Below are 17,425 nucleotides of genomic sequence, written 5' to 3' on the forward strand. Positions count from 1 at the left end.
CGGGTGATGACGTGCCAGCGGCTCCACTCTACTCATCGGGCCCCTTGCTATGCTTCTTCTTGAACCCCATAGCCTTCAAAGGCTCCCAGCACGCCACGCCTTCGCAGTCTTCGCCGCTCCTCGGCACGCTAAAGAGCTGCTGGGAGAGGCTGGCCCTCTGCTTCGTCTTGTGGGCGTCCAAGACCTTCTGCTTCGAAGGCGGAGAGCTCGGAGGAGCATCGTTCTTGTGCTCATCCCAGTGCTTCAGCTTGGCTTGAACAGCGGCGTCGTTGGGCTTGGGCTTGGCGGACTCCTTCTTGAAGAGTTCGTCTTGACTGAGCGCCAGGTCGGTCCCGGTCACGTTGGCTCCGCCGCCGAGTACGTCGTTGCTCTTTGGCCCGTACTTGTAGGGATTGGACGAACTGATCTTGTTGGCCTTGTCCGCCTTCTGTATCGCCAGGTGCATGAAATGACCACCGACCACTGGACGAGCAATGAAGTAGATCAAAGGGTCGAATGGCTGGATTGATTTCATGGCGCGAAGCGTGAAGGGCCGTCAGTACGGAGCTGCAGCGCATGCACATCTTGCTGCGCCTATACTCACCTGCTTGGGGAAGTCGCCCGTAGTCGACTCGTACAGGTCCGTCATGGGGGCGTCAGTCTGTGCGTCCGAGTAGAAATTGAACAGCCGGTCGATGAAGAGGTTGCGCGTCTTGTCTGAGGTGGCAATGCTAGAGGCCCACATCTCCCAGTCAGACTTGGTCCAGTTGTGGCGCGAGTCGAGAGGGACGCCGTACTTCTGTGCCACGGTTGGGTAGTACTTGTCCTGCAGGTCGTACACCGACTTGGGCACCAGCTGCAAGTTGAGGATGCGATCACCAATCAAGTTGTAGAGCGTGCCCCACGACTTGTCGTCCTGGTAAGCGAGCTTAAGGTGCGTCTTCTTCTTGTCTACGGCGAGCTTTTGCCATTTCTTAACGTACTCCGTCGAAATGTTGCGGTAGTTGGTCGCATTCTTCGTCTCGCCGATCCACTCCGCGATCACGCCCATGGCGGCAATGCCCTCGATGCCTTTGATGGCGAGGTTGGTCTGGTTGGCGAGCACACCAGCGAAGTCGTCCGTCGAGAGCTGGGAGGAGGGGATGAGCGAGTCCTCGATGAGGAACTCGGCCCATTGGCGCATGATGCGGTAGTGCTTGCGGAGGAAGGGGACGGCCACCTTTTTGCCCACGAGTTGAGCCCAGTGCAGCGTCATGAGAATCCTGACAGAGGAGCAGGAGACCAAGAGGTTCGTCAGTCACCGAGCCACTGCTCCCCCTGCGCTGTTCAGCTTGCACTCACATGTTGCCACTCTCCTCGACCTGCATGGGCTCATCATTACCGTCGTTGTGCCCGAATGCATTGGGGTAGACGCCGAGGTCGTGCACACACCACTTGTTCGGGTACAGGCCGCTCTCGGTGTACTCGAAGATGGGCAGCATGACCAAGCGGAGGAACTCTGGGTTGAGGTATGTGAGGAGAGGGAACTGCGGGAAGAAGACGTCGACCGTCGACATGTCACCGTTACTACTGATCTCCTTGAGGAAGATGAGCGTGTCATTGGCGTTATAGTTGCCCTTCTTGTCCTTGGAGATGGTGAGCTCAAGCGTAGCGAGCGACTGGCGAACAGAGAGGGTCGTGATCGCAGCATAGTGATCGCCCGTGTCTCCACCTCCGACGACGGCCTTGGAGTCGCTCGCAACCTGCTCATCGAGCTTGATGCATTGCTTCTGAGCGTTCTCAAAGTCGTCAATGAAGAAGGTCGTGGCCTCGTCCATGGTGAAGTTGGCCGCCCACAGCCCGTAGCGGTCCTCTTGGTAACTGCTCGTGCTGTTCGTGCCCGGGTTTTTGGCGCGAATGTAGTTGACGTAGGGGTCGCGGAACTGACCAATGGCGAAGAGGGCGTCCCAGTTGCCCTGATGGCTGTCGAAGTCGACGGCGTAGGCAAAGGCATTGTTGTCACCTGCAACTCGGTCGCGGGTATTGGTGAGGATTCCCGTGTCGAGGAACTCCTTCTGTGTGACAACGTTGTTGTTGTTTCGAGCGTAGATGGCAGGCCTGTCCCTAGCGGCCCAAGTCACCTGCCCCCACTCGGCGCGCTGCCTGAACTCGGTGTAGACCTGGGGCTTGTCGCGCGAGAGATAGTAGCGCGCTACGCCCTTCAAGTCTTTGAACTCCTGGTGATACGGGTACGTCTCGAACTCCTCAACGTGAGCCGTGACCCACCTCTCATCAATATCGGCGTAGAGCTGCACGTAGTGGTTTTGCGCCGACTTGCTGTCGATTTCGACGTGCAAGTAGCTGAGCGGAATCGACTGGCGGACGAGGTCGTTGGGCCAGACGGGCGTCATGAAGGTAACCGTGAAGAGGACTCCGTTGGCATTGAACTTGAAGATGGTGCGCGTCGCCGTGTACTCTGCAGAGAGCTGCTCGGCATTGGGACCTTTGGCAATGGTGGTGCCAAAGGCGTTGCCCATCCATTGGTAAGTCGTGTTGTCTACGCGAATGAGTCCGTGCCATCCCAGACGGTAGTCACCATTGGCGCCGTAGCCGGTGGTCCAGAAGGCGGGGTCTTGACCAGCGAGGAGGCCGCCATTGCCTGCCGCGTTGGGAGGCGTGGCGTTGAGGTTGCCGCCTGTGGGGAGCCAAGCGCTGATGTAGGGGCCCTTGACGGCGAGGGGAAGACTAGGAGGTGCGATGGGGGTGAAGGTGCCCTTGCCGGCCTCCTTCTTGCCCTCGAGTGCTTGTTGGAAGCTGTTGATGGCCTTCATGACTTGCTTGCGTAGCTTGTCAAGGGCTCCACCGATGTTGGCCTGACGGGCGAGATGAGGTGAGCAAGAGGAGCAAATTAGTCTTTGGTAGCGAGCATCATGGCACGCCCACTCGTGCTCACCTCCTGCTCAGTCTGACCGTTAGAGAAGATGGGTGCGAGTCCAGCGAGAGGTAGGCTATTGCCCTGATATTGCCTATTGACAGAGCCAGGCGGCTGGCGACCCACGAACTGCGTCTTGGTCACCTTCCAATCGACGCCCTGCACCTGAGGCGGCAGATCCTGACTGCTTTGCTCGATGGAACCAAAGGGCTGACCAGGGTGATGCTTGAGCGAGTCAGGTCGAGTCAAGTCAGCGAGTTGCTGAAAGACGATGTTGTCGGAATGCTTGAGTCCGGCGTTGACGGGGGATGGCGACGAGGTCAGGAGGACAAGAGCGGCCAAAGCGCTCAAGCCCGAAGGCAGTGCGAGAAGGGAGAAGCGCATCTCGATCTACGACGGGACACGGGCCGAAAGAGAGACAATTGCGATGAGCGAGGGAGGGTGATCGAACGAGGGCGCGGGGGGAAGGAGCGAGGGAGAGGGCGAGCGGGTGGGCAAAGCTAATTGCGGTATGAGATGGCCAGACGAGATTGCTGTTGGCGGCCCGCAAAATAGTGCAAAGCCAAAGACCAAGGCGTTGCACTTCAGAGCCGTCCGAGAGCCTTGAGTGAGGGAGTGTCGGGTCGCGGCAATCCGCGCGCGTCGTGGGATGTGAGGTGAGGGAGTGATTTGAAGATGAGAGACGAATGAAAGAGTGACGAAAGTCTGACTGTATGGAGATGCGAGCTCGTGATGACAATCGAGCTCTTCTAAAGAGGGGCACAGGAGTAATGCTGATGGCGAGTGCAACAGGAGTAACAGAGAGTGGCTGGCTCGAAGGCAAGCCAGCGAGCGGAGCAAAAGCCCCTTGGTGCCTTCGACGGGCTCGCGAGCAAGGATCGAATGCCGCCCAACTCGCCTGCCACACGGCCTATCCGCCGCACGCTCGAGCCACCCCCGCACATCTCGACTGGCTCTTCTCATGCAGCAAGACGTCGTCCGACTTCGGGACCAGCAGGGCGAAATTGACCGAGAGAAGAAAGAGGGAACTGGGCTGAGGCTGGGAAACACGGCGGCGAGGGGCCTCCTTTTTCCAGGCTTCCCTCATTCAATAGGCGACCTTCAATTAACACTTCGTTAGCGGGACAAGGACAAAGGCGTGGTCGTCGTGCGGTTGAGCTCTCGTCAAGAGGCGACTTGCGGGTCAGTCTGAGGATAGTAAGCAACGCGCAGCTCCTTGGCGTGGAAGACCTCGTGACCTTCTTGCGCTCTTAGATCGGCCCTGTCCACCCGCTGTGACCGTGGCCCCAAGCAGGGAGCAATCCAAATAAACAGACAAAGGATCAGAAGAAACTCGCATTGATGTAGTAGATGGTAGCGTGGGGGGTATAAGGCGGCACGTGGGCCTCGCGATGTTCATATAGAGAGAGAGCGAAAGGCCGGAAATGGAAAGAGGGAGAGTCTGCAGCCGGCCCGCCGAAGAGGAGCTGACCAGCATCTAACGCGACAACGCATCAGTAGAGCCCGATGGTCCACCCAATCTCGCTCTTGAGCTGTGTGCCCAACTTCTGAACACTACCCTGAATGGCCCGCAAGGCTTCGGCCCCCTCCGATGATCCCTGCTCTGCGGCTCCCGCCGACCTGTCACCATGCTGCTGCTGCTGCTGCTGCTTGCTCGCTTCGCACTCGGCCAGTAACTGCTCGATCCCCCTGAACCACGACACGACGACCTCTCGCCCGAGCATCTTACTCTCTACGTTAATGTCGTGGGAGATGCGGCCGAGGAGAGCGTCCCACGCGCCAAGAAGTAGAGGAAGCAGTGTGGTGACGATGAGGTTTGGCGAGTGAGGGGAGGAAAGCGAAGCGGGCAGAGCGCTGAGGAAGGTCGAGGGAGAAGACGATGACCACGCCGTACGTGCTTGCTCGCCGCTGCCACTGAACATGCCCAGAGCCGTAGAGGGGACCGCCGGCAGCAAATCTCGCTGAATCTTGATCGTCCTGATCGTAATACTCAGCAGCAAGCTGAACATCGTACTGGGGTGCACGCCCTCATTCTGAGCACTCGTCTCTTCCTGCTTAGCGCGGAAGAACTCCATCCATCCCTGAATGCCCGCAACCATGTCCGCCACTGGGCTTCTGAGGCGATTCCAGGCGTACTCGGCGCGTACAGATCCGGAGCCAAAGGGAAGAGCCTGCTTGATGTCGCTTTCGTAGGCGTCGAGGGACTGATTCACTGATTCGAGGGTCGGAATGGGTAGGAGTGAGTGAATGGTCGAGGAGAGTTCGGGTCGGAGCGAGAGGAGGGAGGAGAGGAGAGAAAGGAGATTGGCCTTGTCCAAGGAGGTGAGGAGCTTGCCCAAGTCGATGTTGCTCGATGACGGAGAGAATGAAGCGGTGGCTGATGCTGGGGTAGCTGATGAGGTCGCGTTAGCGCTGGGAAGGTCATCGCCCTTGTGCCATGCTGACGTCAAGCCTGAGCTGGAGCTAGAGCCTCCGGGTACATCGACTCCCGTCACTGCCCCAGGTCCAGCCCTGATCCTCTTGGGCACCAGACTGCGACCAGCCATGGCGCGCCCCTCGGCAGTTGGTGTGTCTCGGTCCCTCGACGGGCTTCCCCTGATGCTGAGACCGCCCATCTCTTCATCTTCGTCCTCATCCTCGAAACGTTTTCGCTTGCTCTCCGACTTGCGGAATTTGTCGGGCGGCGACAGTACGTGCGATGGTGACTCAAGTGGTTGATGAGAGGTAGATGCGTATGCTGACCCGCCGAATGAGGTATTCGATCCCCACTGCACCGAGGCTGGCAAGAGCGAAGGAGTCGAGCCCCATTGGACTGCTGGCGAGCTCTGCCAGCCCATCAGTCCTTTGGAAGCATTTGTCGCGGGCGATGCTGATGATGACTGGAACCAAGTTGCATCGTGAGATGAGGAGGAGGTAGAGGGGACGTTGCGGTGCGGCGTGGGTGGCGGTGATGGCTTAGACGCAGTCATCAGAGGGGATGCCGAGTAGGGAAAGGGCATGTTGTGCGGTGCGGATGAGAGCGCAATCTACTAGCACGAGCGTCTACCTCGCCTCTGCTACGCTATGTTGGGTGGATTCGATGGAGATGGTGAAATGGGGCGTGAGGGGGTCAAACGCCAAGGAGGTTCAAAAGTGCAATTTGGTCCACGTCTCTCTGGTCGGTCCAGCCGCCGCTTGCCTCTGACCGCTTGCAGCCTCAGCCCAGCCCATGAGCATCCACGCGCTTTGCAACTCAGCACGGACGGCGACTTTTGGACCGGACTGGCTAGCCGTAAGCGGTCCGCTGCTACTTCTTCTTCTCCACCTCACCACCAGCATCGCCCGCCATGTTCACAGGTCTCGTCGAGCTCCTCTGCACAATTACCGACGTACAGCCGCTCGACGCTTCGACCTCAGGTGGCGGCGGCTATTCCATCGCCATCGGACAGGCAGGCCCAATCCTCGACGACTGCACAATCGGTGACTCGATCGCAGTCAATGGGGCTTGCCTCACTGTGACAGAATTCGATAAGGATAGCTTCAAAATCGGCGCTGCGCCTGAGACACTCAAGAAGACGAACCTGGGCGAGCTCAAGATCGGGGACAGGGTCAACTGTGAGAGGGCAATGAAGGGGGAGAAGCGATTTGGTGGGCACTTTGTTCAAGGACACGTCGATACGACGGCCACTCTGCGGTCCGTCGTGCCCAATGGCAGTGCGTTGACGCTCACGCTGCGACTCAACCACGCGCCGGGTACGCTGCCGCTTCCTTCGACCCTTTCGCCTTACATCATTCCAAAGGGATACGTCACGCTCGATGGCGCCTCCCTCACCCTTATCGATGTCAGTCCGCCGGCCGGCGGCAGGCTACCCGCGAGCGAGGGCGAGAAGGACGAAGCCGCAGGCCAAGCGAATCAGGCTGAGATTGTCGAGTTCAGCGTCATGCTTATCAGCCACACGCAAGATGTCATCGGGCTCAGCAAGAAGAAGGCGGGGGAGACGGTCAACGTCGAGCTTGACGTGAGTGCGAGCGAGGGTTGGTGAGAAGAGGGGAATGGGGTGAATTACGCTGACAATCGTCCTCTACCTTCACACACGAACGCAGATGGTGGGCAAGTACGTCTCCCGATCCATCGAAATCTCAGCATCCTCAGCGATGCGCGCATCAGACGATCCAAATGGCCAAGCTGCTGCAGGCGAGGACGATGCACTTGTACGCTTGATCCGGCGCGAGGTACAACGAGCGCTTGGCAAGTAGAGATCTCAATGCAAGAACAAAGCCGATGCCACACGGATCTGCGTGTTGCGCCTTTCTCACGCTCTAGCCAGCTCACTCCTCTCCCCCCTCCCCGTCGCTGGGTAATACGTCGTCCACCCCGCACCACTTACCCCTAGTCTGTCATCCCCTCCCGCCATAGCCGCCGCGGACGTCGAGACGGCGGCAGCGTTGAACGAGCCTGGATTAAAGACGTGGCACGACTCATAAGTGAGCTCGTAGTGTTCCGACGAGTCTGCCAGGATGAGAGCTGAGGGCATTGGGTAGAGGCGGAGCGTATGGTCATGCTCCCAGAGGACGGGACGCGCCTGTTGATTGAGCGGCGAGAGGTGAGCCTGGTCGAGGAGGGTGGAGACGAGCTGCGGCGGGAAACAAGGGAGGATATTAGCTTCGTGACCTTGTCAAGGTCGGCTTCTGTGAACGGACTGCACTCACAAACTTCTTCATCCCGCCCTCCTTGATCTCCTTCCCCTCTCCCACGGCCACGCCGTTTCTCCTCATCCTTTCTAGCAAATCATCCCTGAATACGACCACGTCCTTGCCCCAGAAGCGCACTCTGCACGGGTTCGAGACAAAGTGAACACGTTCCTGCACCTTGGTCCTTGACAAGTTGAGCTTGCTGGACAGGCGAGCATGGAAGGGATCCGATATGAGCGAGGGCAGGGCCTTGCGCGGGAGGAGCGGCGTGGCGAATGGGTCTGACGGCCCTGGGACCAAGAGGAAGTGACTTGTGGCAAAGAGAGTCGGGAAAGACGCCAACAAGTCAGCAAAGCCATTGAACGCCTCCTGATACTTGGTCAGCCCTCCGTCCGCCTTTCTTCTCCCCTCCTCCGAAAGGAAGTTGCCACAGAAGACCAGACAGAAGGGAACGAAGTCTGCATCAATGTAACCGCGCAGCACCGCCTTGAGAGAGTGAAAGGTGCGAGGCAGGTCCAAGTGCACGTCCGACAGGACAATAAATGACAAGTCGCGGTGATGCCGCTGCAGAGAGTGGGAGAGGGACTGTTCTTCCTTGAGTGAGAGGACCCCCTTGCCTGTCCAGTCGATGTGTCCGTACATCTCGCGTGCGCGAGCGCGGGGCTCGCTCGGTGGGTGGCCGATGGCGTGAACGTGCAGCTTTTCGCCGTCCTCATCTGAATATCGGCCCTCAACGAGTACAAGAGCGCCGAGCGTGAAGATCCCCTCGCCAGGAATCGCCTGGGACATATCCAGCTCCACCCGCCCGTCCTCATCTTCCAGGCACCACCTGCCGTCTGGTGTGGTGGTAAGAACGCCGAAGAGGAGGAAGCGACCATTGGGTCTCCCCAACAGGTTTGAGGTCGAGGTCAGCTTCATCCACGAGTCGCTGCTGCGGGCTCGGATTGAGCCGGGCAAGGGGGGACAGAAGTTCTCGTTGCGTAGAACCAAGGCACGTAGGGCTTGCAGACGATTGCGGATTGCGAGGGGCTTGGAGAGGGGTGGGGGCAGAATGGAGGCTTGTTGCGGAAGTCTGCGGGAGCGAAGAGAATGATAAGTCTAGCGGCCGATGAGCTAGGATGCCGGTAGCTGTGGCTTTTCTCACTTGACAAAGGTCTTGGCCACCGAATCCCACTGCACCCTCGGCATGGCGAAGGAGTCGACGACGTCGAACCATCGATCCGGGGCCGGAGCTCCCTCCTCATTCAGAATTGATTCATACTGCGTCCTGCTGATATCAGGATCGAGCACTGCAGCAGCAACACCCGTAGACGAGCCAGACCCGGCCTGCTGCCCATCAGCGACGAGCTGCGAGTACACGTGCTGAAGCTGCTTGGCCGTCACGATGCTGCTGGCTCCTCCGCCTGCCTCTTCCAGCACTCCGAGGTCAAGGCAACCTTTGGCGAGGACCTCTACGGCTTCTCTCTGTGCCGCTTCAAGCTCATCGTCGCCTGGTGTGACGTGAAGAAGCTCGTGCTCGTCGAGGGTCGCAGCGATGAAAGTGAGGGCAGATGCGTGCAGCTGCAGCGAGTACTTCTTGGTGAAGGTCTGGAGCACTAGTCTGCGGATAGCCGGTGGTAGTGTTCTCGTAGAGGACGACGATGATGCTAAAGTGGACGCTGATGCTGCTGTTGCGGCGGCCATGATGGCGCGATGCTGAGGGATGAAGGACTAGATCGGATCGAAGGTGAGAATGAGGTTGCAAGTCAAGTCCGGTGTTGGACGGACAGAGTGTCGAAACGGACCAAATGGGCGCGAGGCGCGACGCGTTTGGCCGGGCGCCCAGCTTTGAGCTCTACAGAGGTCATGTCATTGTGGCCATCAAGCAGACTGCATTCTTCTTAGAAGGCAGCGCATAGGCCCTTCGCGTGACTGGATTTTCATTACAGGCCCTCATGAGGGGCGTCCATCAGTATCGCAACATTTCGAAGTTTGAGGACGGTGCTGGCCATGAAAGAGCCCCTATCTGAGAGAGTGATTCCACTGAGTAGAGTCGTCATTCCGAAGCAGCAATACCGTCGACTCGCCAGCCCCGTCCTTGCTTATCTTGGCGTAATGGTGTCCCTTCGCCAGCTCTCGTCGCCATCAAGGCCAGCCACCTTCGCCGAATTGTCTCGATGTGCGGAAACACGCGTCGAGGAGCCAATTTGAGCAGCGACGTCGCCTCTTCAGCTCTTCCGTCCGTTGCTTGCCGCGCCTTTCCTCAGCACCACATTCCTCATGACAACAGCATCAACATAGGCAACGAGACTCCTTGATACAGCATCAGCACATTGTCCGGATAGCCGGCGGCTATGGAGGACACCTTTCAAGTGCGCCTCGACTTTGTGTCGCTGCTGCGCCGCCTCAACGCCTCGCAGCAGTCGATCCATAAGGTCCTAGCCTTCGCAGATCGCCATGCCGCCAAATCATCGGGTGATATCTGGGACTGCCTCCTCTCCGAGTGTGGCAAAGCCAGTCTCTCTTCACGCTTGAACATCCTCTTCCTCCTCGACGCCCTCTTCACCGACTATGCATCGTCACACAACAGCCAGAGCGCATCTCGAGCTCTGCTTCTCTCCAACTTCCGCTCCTTGGCGCAAAGGGACCTGCCTGCTCTCATTGACGCTGTAGTGCCCTCAGACAGCTGGCAGGGCATCAAACTCAATTCAGCGGTGACGATCCAGGTCCTCACTTCGTGGAGGCTCAAGCGCCTCTTCCCGCAGGAGCACATAGCTGAGCTCCTCGAGACGATTGAGGAGAGAAAACGCAAGGCAGCAGAGGAGCATCACGACCCGGGTGAGGCGGAAAGCAATGGCTTGACTTTGACGAAGGATGAGGTCATGAGAAGGATAGAGGAGGATAGGGAAAGGCACAAGCGAATCCGTGAGAAGCTCTGGGTCCTACCACCGAAGTCCTACGTCGATGCTGCGCGAGATAGCAAGCGTCGTGGCGCTTCTCCGTCGTCCGCCGCTGCGTCATACTCGGCGACAAAGCGACAGCGAGTCAAAGACGGTTCCGGCGATGCAGAGTCAGCAACAACAGTGTCAGACCCATCTGTGGAAACGACTCTAGCGGGCGACCTCACCGCCACCCTCGCCGACGTGCACGAGATTCAGTTTGAGGAGCTCTGGGAGACGACATCGGATCTCAACGAGGATGACTTGGTGGCGTGGAAGGAGGAAGAAGAGGAACGATGGTGGGGCTCAGAGAAGCTGCATGAGCAGCGAAGATTAGAGGAAGAGGAACAAGCGGCAGCGGCAGCCAGGTTAGAGGAAGAGAAGCGTAAGAGAGAAGAGGAAGAGGCCGCAGCAGCTGCGGCGGCCGCGGCGGCAGAAGAAGCAGAGAAGAGGAGATTAGAAAGAGAGGAGAGGCAGGCGAGATGGGCTAGAGCGGCGCCGCCAGCGACAGAGCCAGATCCGAGATCACGCTGGCCTCGTACTGATCCGCCGGGTAGGCCGCCGGCTGCGCCACGTAGCAGCGAGGACTCAAGGTGGCCATCAGCGCGCCCACCACCGCCTGGTCCGCCGCCTAGAGCACCTGCTCTTCATGCTGCCGCGTCGTCCACGCCGACCACATCGCGGTGGGACAGGAGACAAGGGCCGTACCCAGCCGCAGCCACACCGTCGACGGGGCCGAGCAGCAGATCGACGACGAACTATAGCACACCACCGACAGGGCCGGGCAGGAGAAGATGGGGTGGATGAATGCAATCAAAGTCTAGCACATGTCGTTCCGTCGCCTACTCATGCGCGCTACATGGCCCCTGCCTTGCGCTTTTCGCCGCGACGCTCGCTCTTCTCACCAGCAGAACTGCCTTGCGAGTCCCAGCTCTCGAGGAGACATCTCCCAATAGCCATACCCAGGGGCACCGGCACCGCGTTTCCGACCTGCTGCTGCACCTCATCCGGCGTCCCGTAGAAGGACACAGAGTCAGGGAAGCCTTGCACGCGCATCCTTTCGCGCAAAGTTAGCGCTCGCGCAGCATTGTGATGTATGCACGGCCCATTGTACGCTCCAGGCGCAGCAGTCGTGAACAGCATAGGGCAGGGCTTGTCCGCCTCGATTCTGCGGTACGACCGGTCAGCGCGACGCACCTCGTCACGGATGCGGAGCCGTTCAGCCCTGTCCATCGGCGTCGTGCCGTCTCCCCATCCGCCGCCGGCGCTACCACCGGCGGGAGAAAAGGCGCTCTGCGACTCGAGTCGGCCAGGCGTGAGGTGCGGCCGGCCGACGTACGCGCTCGCCCAGCTTTCATGATTAGCGCCTCGTCTGAAGGGTAGCTGCACCACGCGCTCGATTTCCAGAGAACTGAAGCGGAGAGTTTGGTGCTGCGTCACACGGCCGGCGCTGCCCCATCGCATCAGCGCTTGAAAGACATTTTTCGGCGGCGACGAGTACGATTGCAAGCGTGGGCCAATGAGCGGGCGCTGCGAGTCGCCGGCATAGACGGGGATACCTTGCTTTCTTCGCCTCGCAAGCTCCTGGTCCTGCTGGGTCTCCTGAATAGCGGAGTGCGGGTCTTGCCAGTCCCAAATCGGCAGGTCGCTCAACGCAGACGCAACTGTGAGGGCAGGATGGGGTGCGCAACCCTCTGCAAACTCCTCGTCGGTGAAGCAGCGGTACTGTCGAGGAGCCGCAGGTGTCGGCTCCAAAGTTACCTTCTCAATGGTGGTGGAAGGTAGCACATTTGTCGCCGTAGGATGGCGAGGCAGTGGCAGCCCCTCTCTGCTAGCCATCAGAATGATGCGATCGCGCATCGTGGCTGCACCGCACCTCGCAGCCTGGACATGCGACACCCGTACACCGTATCCCAGCTCAAGCAGCGTCATCACCAGCACCTTCAAAAAGCCCTGTCGCTCCTTGCCCACACTCATTGTTGGAGATATCATCCCCTCGACATTCTCCAGCACAAAATACGACGGGCGTAGAACCTCAACATAGCTCAGCACACTGAAGACCAGAAAGTTGCGCGGGTCCTCTGGATCTCGTCTGCGGTTCATTGCTGAGAAGCCTTGACAGGGAGTGCCGGCTGTGACGATGTCTGGGCGGGGTCGGTGGGATGCGGGCAGTTCAAGGAGCTCGGGCAGGAGATTGGCCACGTCGCACTCGTAGACGCGGAGCCTTTCTGCGCCAAAGGCATTGAGAAGGGTCTGCAAGGCTGCAGTGTCGGTTTCTACTGCCCACTTGGCTGCAGATAGGGTAGGATCAAGGAGGTCAGCAAGCCCAATCAAGGCCGTTGCCACGTCCGCTCACTCTTGATGCGCGGTCTCTGTCCAGCAGCGAGGTGCAAGCCCTGTGACAGACCGCCTGCGCCGCAGCAGAGGTCCAGACTCTTGAGGGACGGCCTTTCCGCGGCTGCGTTGCGTTGCAGCTCGCTGTCCTTGTCGCAGATCGAACAATTCATTGGCACGTCGCCTCGAGTTGCCCAGAAGATAGTGACGAGTCCCTTGATAACCTCGACGGGCGGTGTTGCCCATTCGGCGAGCACAACGGTGCACTTGTTCACCGCTTCTTTCTGCAAGTCCACGCAGGTGAACGCTTGTCCGCGCGGTCTTATTCGGTGACTTGAGTCACTTGCGAAGGGCTGGAGGCGGGCAATGGTACGCTCGCACTTCTGCTTCAGCGCCTCGATGCGGCAGATGAGGAATGGGCCAGGTCGCTCGTCGGGCAACAGGTAGACGAAGTCGTACTGGTGGAGCGTGAGGATTGTGGGCTTGGAGGGCGATTCGTGGCCAAGATGGCTAAAGTAGGGACCAATGTTCTCATCATGCTCGCGCCGGAGGATGTAAGACGAGGGGTCAAGGAGGTTGATAATGTCTAAAGCGCCGATATCTTGCACGCAGGCTGAGCACCAGGTTCAGGTCATCGTACAGGACTCCGCGTAAATCACATCAGACTCACGCGTAAGGAGCAGCTCATTCTCTCTCGCTCGCGGCCCCAAGATGTCCGTAGCCCGCACGACACCTCTCACGCGGAGCGTCTCGTCCTTCTCATCAACGATCTCGATCCTTGCGAGCTCGGGCAGCTTCGTCTTCGCCCACGGTTGAATGAACTCGACTATGTCGCCTTTGACGCGCCTGCCGATGGGGGCCATGAAGCGTAGCTTGGATGACCAGTCGACAGTAGCGTCGCTCACGCCATCGAGTGTTACGGTGTTGAAGAGTTTGGGATTGAGCTCCATCCTGTCCAGGACTTGCGCTACGATTGGCGTGACAGTGACCGAGGTGAAGGGGCTGCTGTCCGGCATGTGGTATGATTCTACAGTGACTTAAAGGCGAGAGCGTGTCGCACGGGCAATGCTGAGTTGTTCAAAGTCGCCTCAGTCGCTACATGAATGATCCTGCGCTATCGTCACTCTCATCACCCTCGTCTTCCTCATCATCTGCCGCCGTATCTCCGGCCGCCTTAGCTTCCGCCTTGGCTCGCGCTGCACGATCCTTCTCGTACCGCTTGGCTGCCTTGCTCTCCTCAATTGCCTCGCTCGAATACACTGGGTGAGAAGTGACGGCGCGAGAGAGCTATGAGCGGAGTGCACGTTACGGTAGCTCGCGAGTAGGCGTGGCCACTTACAGCTTGAGTAGTCGCGTGCTTTACGGTCGGCATCGCGCTGCCTCTCCTCTGCAAGACGAGCGTTACGCTAGGTTGTAAGACAAGGTCAGCGACGATCAACAAGAAACGGGCATGCTCTACGTTTCGAATTCACCTCTTCCGTAGCCTTTGCCTTCTTTTCACGTCCCTTCTGCCTTTCTCTATCTTGTCTAACAGCCTCATGATCGACTTGAACAGTCTTCTTCGTCTTGTTGAGCCGATTGACTATAGCATTTTCACGCTCTTTGACGAGATAGCGCTTGACCTTGTGCTGGCTATGAAAGGACACCGTTCCCGTGGCAAAGTCGCCCCGCTTCATCACATTGGCCGCAGGCGTGTAGATGATCCTGTGAGAAGCGTCAGCTTTTCTGCGGATCCGGCAGCTACATATGACTCTATTCACTGTGTGTTCTTCTCCTTGTTCCCCTGTATCGAGTTTGCCTTGGTCAGCTGCCCGAGATCCTCAAGTAAGGCTGCCGGTATGGCCTCCCACGTCATGCCCTGAGGCATGCGCAGGTAGACGTGTGCGCTGGATAGCTTGTCAACCTGTCAGAGAAGAAGCATTCAGAAGCTGTCATTCAGTCGAGAGTGTTATCTTCAGCCTCGCCTAACTACTGACGTGGAACCACACGTCCTCCTCGAAAGCATACTTGAGCAGATCCTCGTTCTCAAATTTGTCGATGCCCATATAGATCGTGACCGGCGGGTCGAGAGCCCTCGATTCGAAGAAGAGGACCATGACGATGAGCGATCTTGAAGATTCTCGCCGGTCTTTCTTCTGGCTTGCTCTTGCGCAAACTCGACTTGAGAGCTGTACCGTGGTGTCTTGTCGTGAAGTGAAGTCGGGAAGATCAGAAGATCGCCGGCGGCACCTCTCGCTCTCTCGATCACGCGCAGCCTTCGGCGGCTTCAATAAAACCACCGGCCATTCACCCATTGCCAAACCTTGACAGGCCACCAATGGCGATCGTGGAGGACACAGACTGTCATCGCTGTCAGAACAGATTGACAATGCAGACGTTTGCTTTGCTCGGGCTCCTAAATGGCGTGCTCAGCTATCATCAGTCAGCTGCGATGTCGGGTGAGCGCGAGGCGCAAAGGCGGTGCGGCAGGGCGTGGCGCAAGATCCGGCCTTCGACACCTCCATCAGAAGGTAGTCACCGACGTCTGATCCGTAGTCATAGGCGCCTCTGACGACCTGGCAGTAAAGACGCGAGAAGGACATTTCAGACTGCCTGGCTTTGCCGCCGAGGGGCTCACTGAAGATTGACCTTGCCTGTATGGCATGCGCGTACTCATCTGCGTCCTCCGCTCGACCTCCTGCCGCCGCTAGCCCCTCTAAATCGCTTCAAGACCGCGGCGGCTCTTGAGATCGATGCCTCTTCGATGGCGGCGGCCAATATGTCAGTCTTACCGCATCGATATCGAAGGAGAGAATGAGAGCAAGGGCGACGAGAAAGCGATGGGCCAAGGGGCGGGACAGCATGGCATAAAAGAGGAGCGAGGTGAGCTTCCTACCCTCTTCTCCTTCCTCATCCAACTTTACTGCTCGCTTCTCGAGGTTGATCCTTGAGCGTTCACCCTTTTGACTGCGTCAAGGCCCACTGCTAGCTACGCCCCTTCCATCGTCCACCCGACCAACCTACAAACGCCATGCGCCCCGTCTTCGTCCTCGCCACCTTGGCTCTTTCCACCCTCGCGATGGCTTCGCTGGACGGAGCCCGACTTAACAACGACGTCGCTGCTCTGCGTGAGCGCGAGGAAGCCGTCGTCTCGCAGTACAAGCACCATGCTCGCGGCCAGCGCAGCGTGCACTTCATGGTTCGTGGCCACGGCAAGCACTTGCAGCACAAGCGTGCTACCCAGAGCCAGCATGAGGAAGCGGCACGCCAGATCGAGAGCCGCAGCTCTTCCTCCTCCGCCATTGCCGAGACTCGTGAGCCTTCACGCTCTGGTTCGAAGTCGAGTACGACGCCAAAGACCACGGGCGAACGCGTCAGTACGGGGAGCTTTGACGGCTTCAAGGCCCGTGACTCCGGGTCCAAAAAGTGCAAGCCTAAGAAGAAGAAGCATCACCATCACCATCATGATGACAGTGGCCTGGGCTCGTCGGGTCCTTCTTCGTCGTCCTCCTCGACGCCATCGTCCTCCTCCCCAGAGACCGCTCAACCGCCGCAGAACGGTACGACTGATGGTGGCAGCCCGCCATCGTCGTCGACGCCCTACACCAATTCCTCCTCTTCCACCCCAGAGATCGCTCAACCGCACCAGGACGGTACGAATGGCGATGGCAGCTCGACCCCTTCCGTCAGTAAGCCATCTTCGACGACTCCCTCTACCAACTCCTCCTCTTCCTCTTCCACCCCAGAGACCGCTCAACCGCACCAGGACGGCACGAATGGCGATGGCAGCTCGACCCCGTCCATCAGCAAGCCATCTTCGACGACTCCCTCTACCAACTCCTCCTCCTCCTCCTCCACCCCAGAGACCGCTAATCCGCAGCAAAATTGTGTGAATGACGGTAGCAGCTCGAACCCGTCCAAGAACGAGCCATCGTCGACAACGCCGCCCTCTACCAACTGCTCCTCCTCCCCCTCGTCTTCATCTTCGTCCTCGTCCTCCCCCTCGTCGTCGTCTTCCTCTTCTTCGTCGTCGTCGTCGTCGGGCTCCGACCTCCTCAGCGGCTGCTCAGGTGTGGTCACCAACGGCAAAGCGACATTCTGGGGCCCTGGCATGGGCGCCTGCGGCTGGACTAGGAAGGAGACTGACTTAGTTGCCGCCTTGCCCATTGGCCTCTGGAACAAGCTCGGCGGCACCATCACCAATGGCAACATCGTTTGTGGTCACAAGCTCAAAGTGTCCAATGGCAAGGTCGCTGTCACTGTCGAGATTACCGACCAGTGTGGTAGCTGCGAGGATGTTCATCTCGACCTGAGTCCTGCGGCTTTTGATCAGTTGGGACCGAAGGAGAAGGGGATCTTGGACATCTCGTGGGGCTGGATCGGGCCTGTGCCTCACCAGTAGACACGCTCTGGCCCCGATGACGACGACGACGATGACTGCTCAAGCGCAGTAAACCTGCCAAGGCGCTGGTCGCCTGCTATAACGCTCTTCTCTTCCTGTCTCTCTGTCGCCCTGATTCACGTCGGCCCTCTCCTCCATCTCTGAATCTGCGTCGTGCTGTTGGGGAAAGCGAAGGGGAGAAGATCAGGTGGTAAATGCTCAGTGCGTTCTCTCTGTCTTGTCGTCGCATGG

General features: G+C 58.7%; 8 protein-coding genes across 8 annotated transcripts; 3 read left to right on the plus strand and 5 right to left on the minus strand.

The window, feature by feature from the left end:
* Positions 1 to 28: 28 nt before the first annotated feature.
* Positions 29 to 2,789, minus strand: BDZ90DRAFT_217038 (DUF1793-domain-containing protein; the record flags this gene model as incomplete). Its single annotated transcript, XM_025504298.1, has 3 exons — positions 29 to 499; positions 584 to 1,241; positions 1,321 to 2,789. 3 exons carry the CDS (start codon positions 2,787 to 2,789, stop codon positions 29 to 31), a joined length of 2,598 nt encoding a protein of 865 aa, XP_025364306.1.
* A 1,416-nt stretch (positions 2,790 to 4,205) lies between these two features.
* BDZ90DRAFT_230549 (hypothetical protein) lies at positions 4,206 to 6,015 on the minus strand. The gene has a single exon (XM_025505515.1). The coding sequence runs from the start codon at positions 5,887 to 5,889 to the stop codon at positions 4,384 to 4,386; it is 1,506 nt and encodes a 501-aa protein (XP_025364307.1). The 5' UTR covers positions 5,890 to 6,015; the 3' UTR covers positions 4,206 to 4,383.
* A 106-nt stretch (positions 6,016 to 6,121) lies between these two features.
* Positions 6,122 to 7,220, plus strand: BDZ90DRAFT_117564 (Lumazine-binding protein). Its single transcript, XM_025503266.1, has one exon. The coding sequence runs from the start codon at positions 6,217 to 6,219 to the stop codon at positions 6,910 to 6,912; it is 696 nt and encodes a 231-aa protein (XP_025364308.1). The 5' UTR covers positions 6,122 to 6,216; the 3' UTR covers positions 6,913 to 7,220.
* Positions 7,035 to 9,299, minus strand: BDZ90DRAFT_230551 (hypothetical protein). The gene is made up of 3 exons (XM_025505516.1): positions 8,706 to 9,299; positions 7,580 to 8,633; positions 7,035 to 7,503 (listed from the first exon to the last, which is right to left on the minus strand). Exons 1-3 carry the CDS (start codon positions 9,242 to 9,244, stop codon positions 7,183 to 7,185), a joined length of 1,914 nt encoding a protein of 637 aa, XP_025364309.1. The 5' UTR covers positions 9,245 to 9,299; the 3' UTR covers positions 7,035 to 7,182.
* A 595-nt stretch (positions 9,300 to 9,894) lies between these two features.
* On the plus strand, positions 9,895 to 10,353 carry BDZ90DRAFT_216457 (hypothetical protein; the record flags this gene model as incomplete). Its single annotated transcript, XM_025504272.1, has 1 exon — positions 9,895 to 10,353. A coding segment is annotated over one exon (459 nt), but the record flags the coding sequence as incomplete, so codon positions are not given.
* A 784-nt stretch (positions 10,354 to 11,137) lies between these two features.
* BDZ90DRAFT_117651 (S-adenosyl-L-methionine-dependent methyltransferase) lies at positions 11,138 to 12,711 on the minus strand. Its single transcript, XM_025503267.1, has one exon. It carries the CDS (start codon positions 12,580 to 12,582, stop codon positions 11,335 to 11,337), a length of 1,248 nt encoding a protein of 415 aa, XP_025364311.1. The 5' UTR covers positions 12,583 to 12,711; the 3' UTR covers positions 11,138 to 11,334.
* Positions 12,712 to 13,901: 1,190 nt separating this feature from the next.
* BDZ90DRAFT_217303 (DUF814-domain-containing protein) lies at positions 13,902 to 14,909 on the minus strand (the record flags this gene model as incomplete). Its single annotated transcript, XM_025504312.1, has 4 exons — positions 13,902 to 14,219; positions 14,286 to 14,517; positions 14,574 to 14,716; positions 14,790 to 14,909. 4 exons carry the CDS (start codon positions 14,907 to 14,909, stop codon positions 13,902 to 13,904), a joined length of 813 nt encoding a protein of 270 aa, XP_025364312.1.
* A 1,964-nt stretch (positions 14,910 to 16,873) lies between these two features.
* On the plus strand, positions 16,874 to 17,194 carry BDZ90DRAFT_217216 (hypothetical protein; the record flags this gene model as incomplete). Its single annotated transcript, XM_025504307.1, has 1 exon — positions 16,874 to 17,194. A coding segment is annotated over one exon (321 nt), but the record flags the coding sequence as incomplete, so codon positions are not given.
* Between the last annotated feature and the right edge of the window lie 231 nt (positions 17,195 to 17,425).

This window comes from Jaminaea rosea (assembly GCF_003144245.1).
Source record: "Jaminaea rosea strain MCA 5214 unplaced genomic scaffold BDZ90scaffold_2, whole genome shotgun sequence".
Taxonomy (NCBI): Eukaryota; Fungi; Basidiomycota; class Exobasidiomycetes; order Microstromatales; genus Jaminaea; species Jaminaea rosea.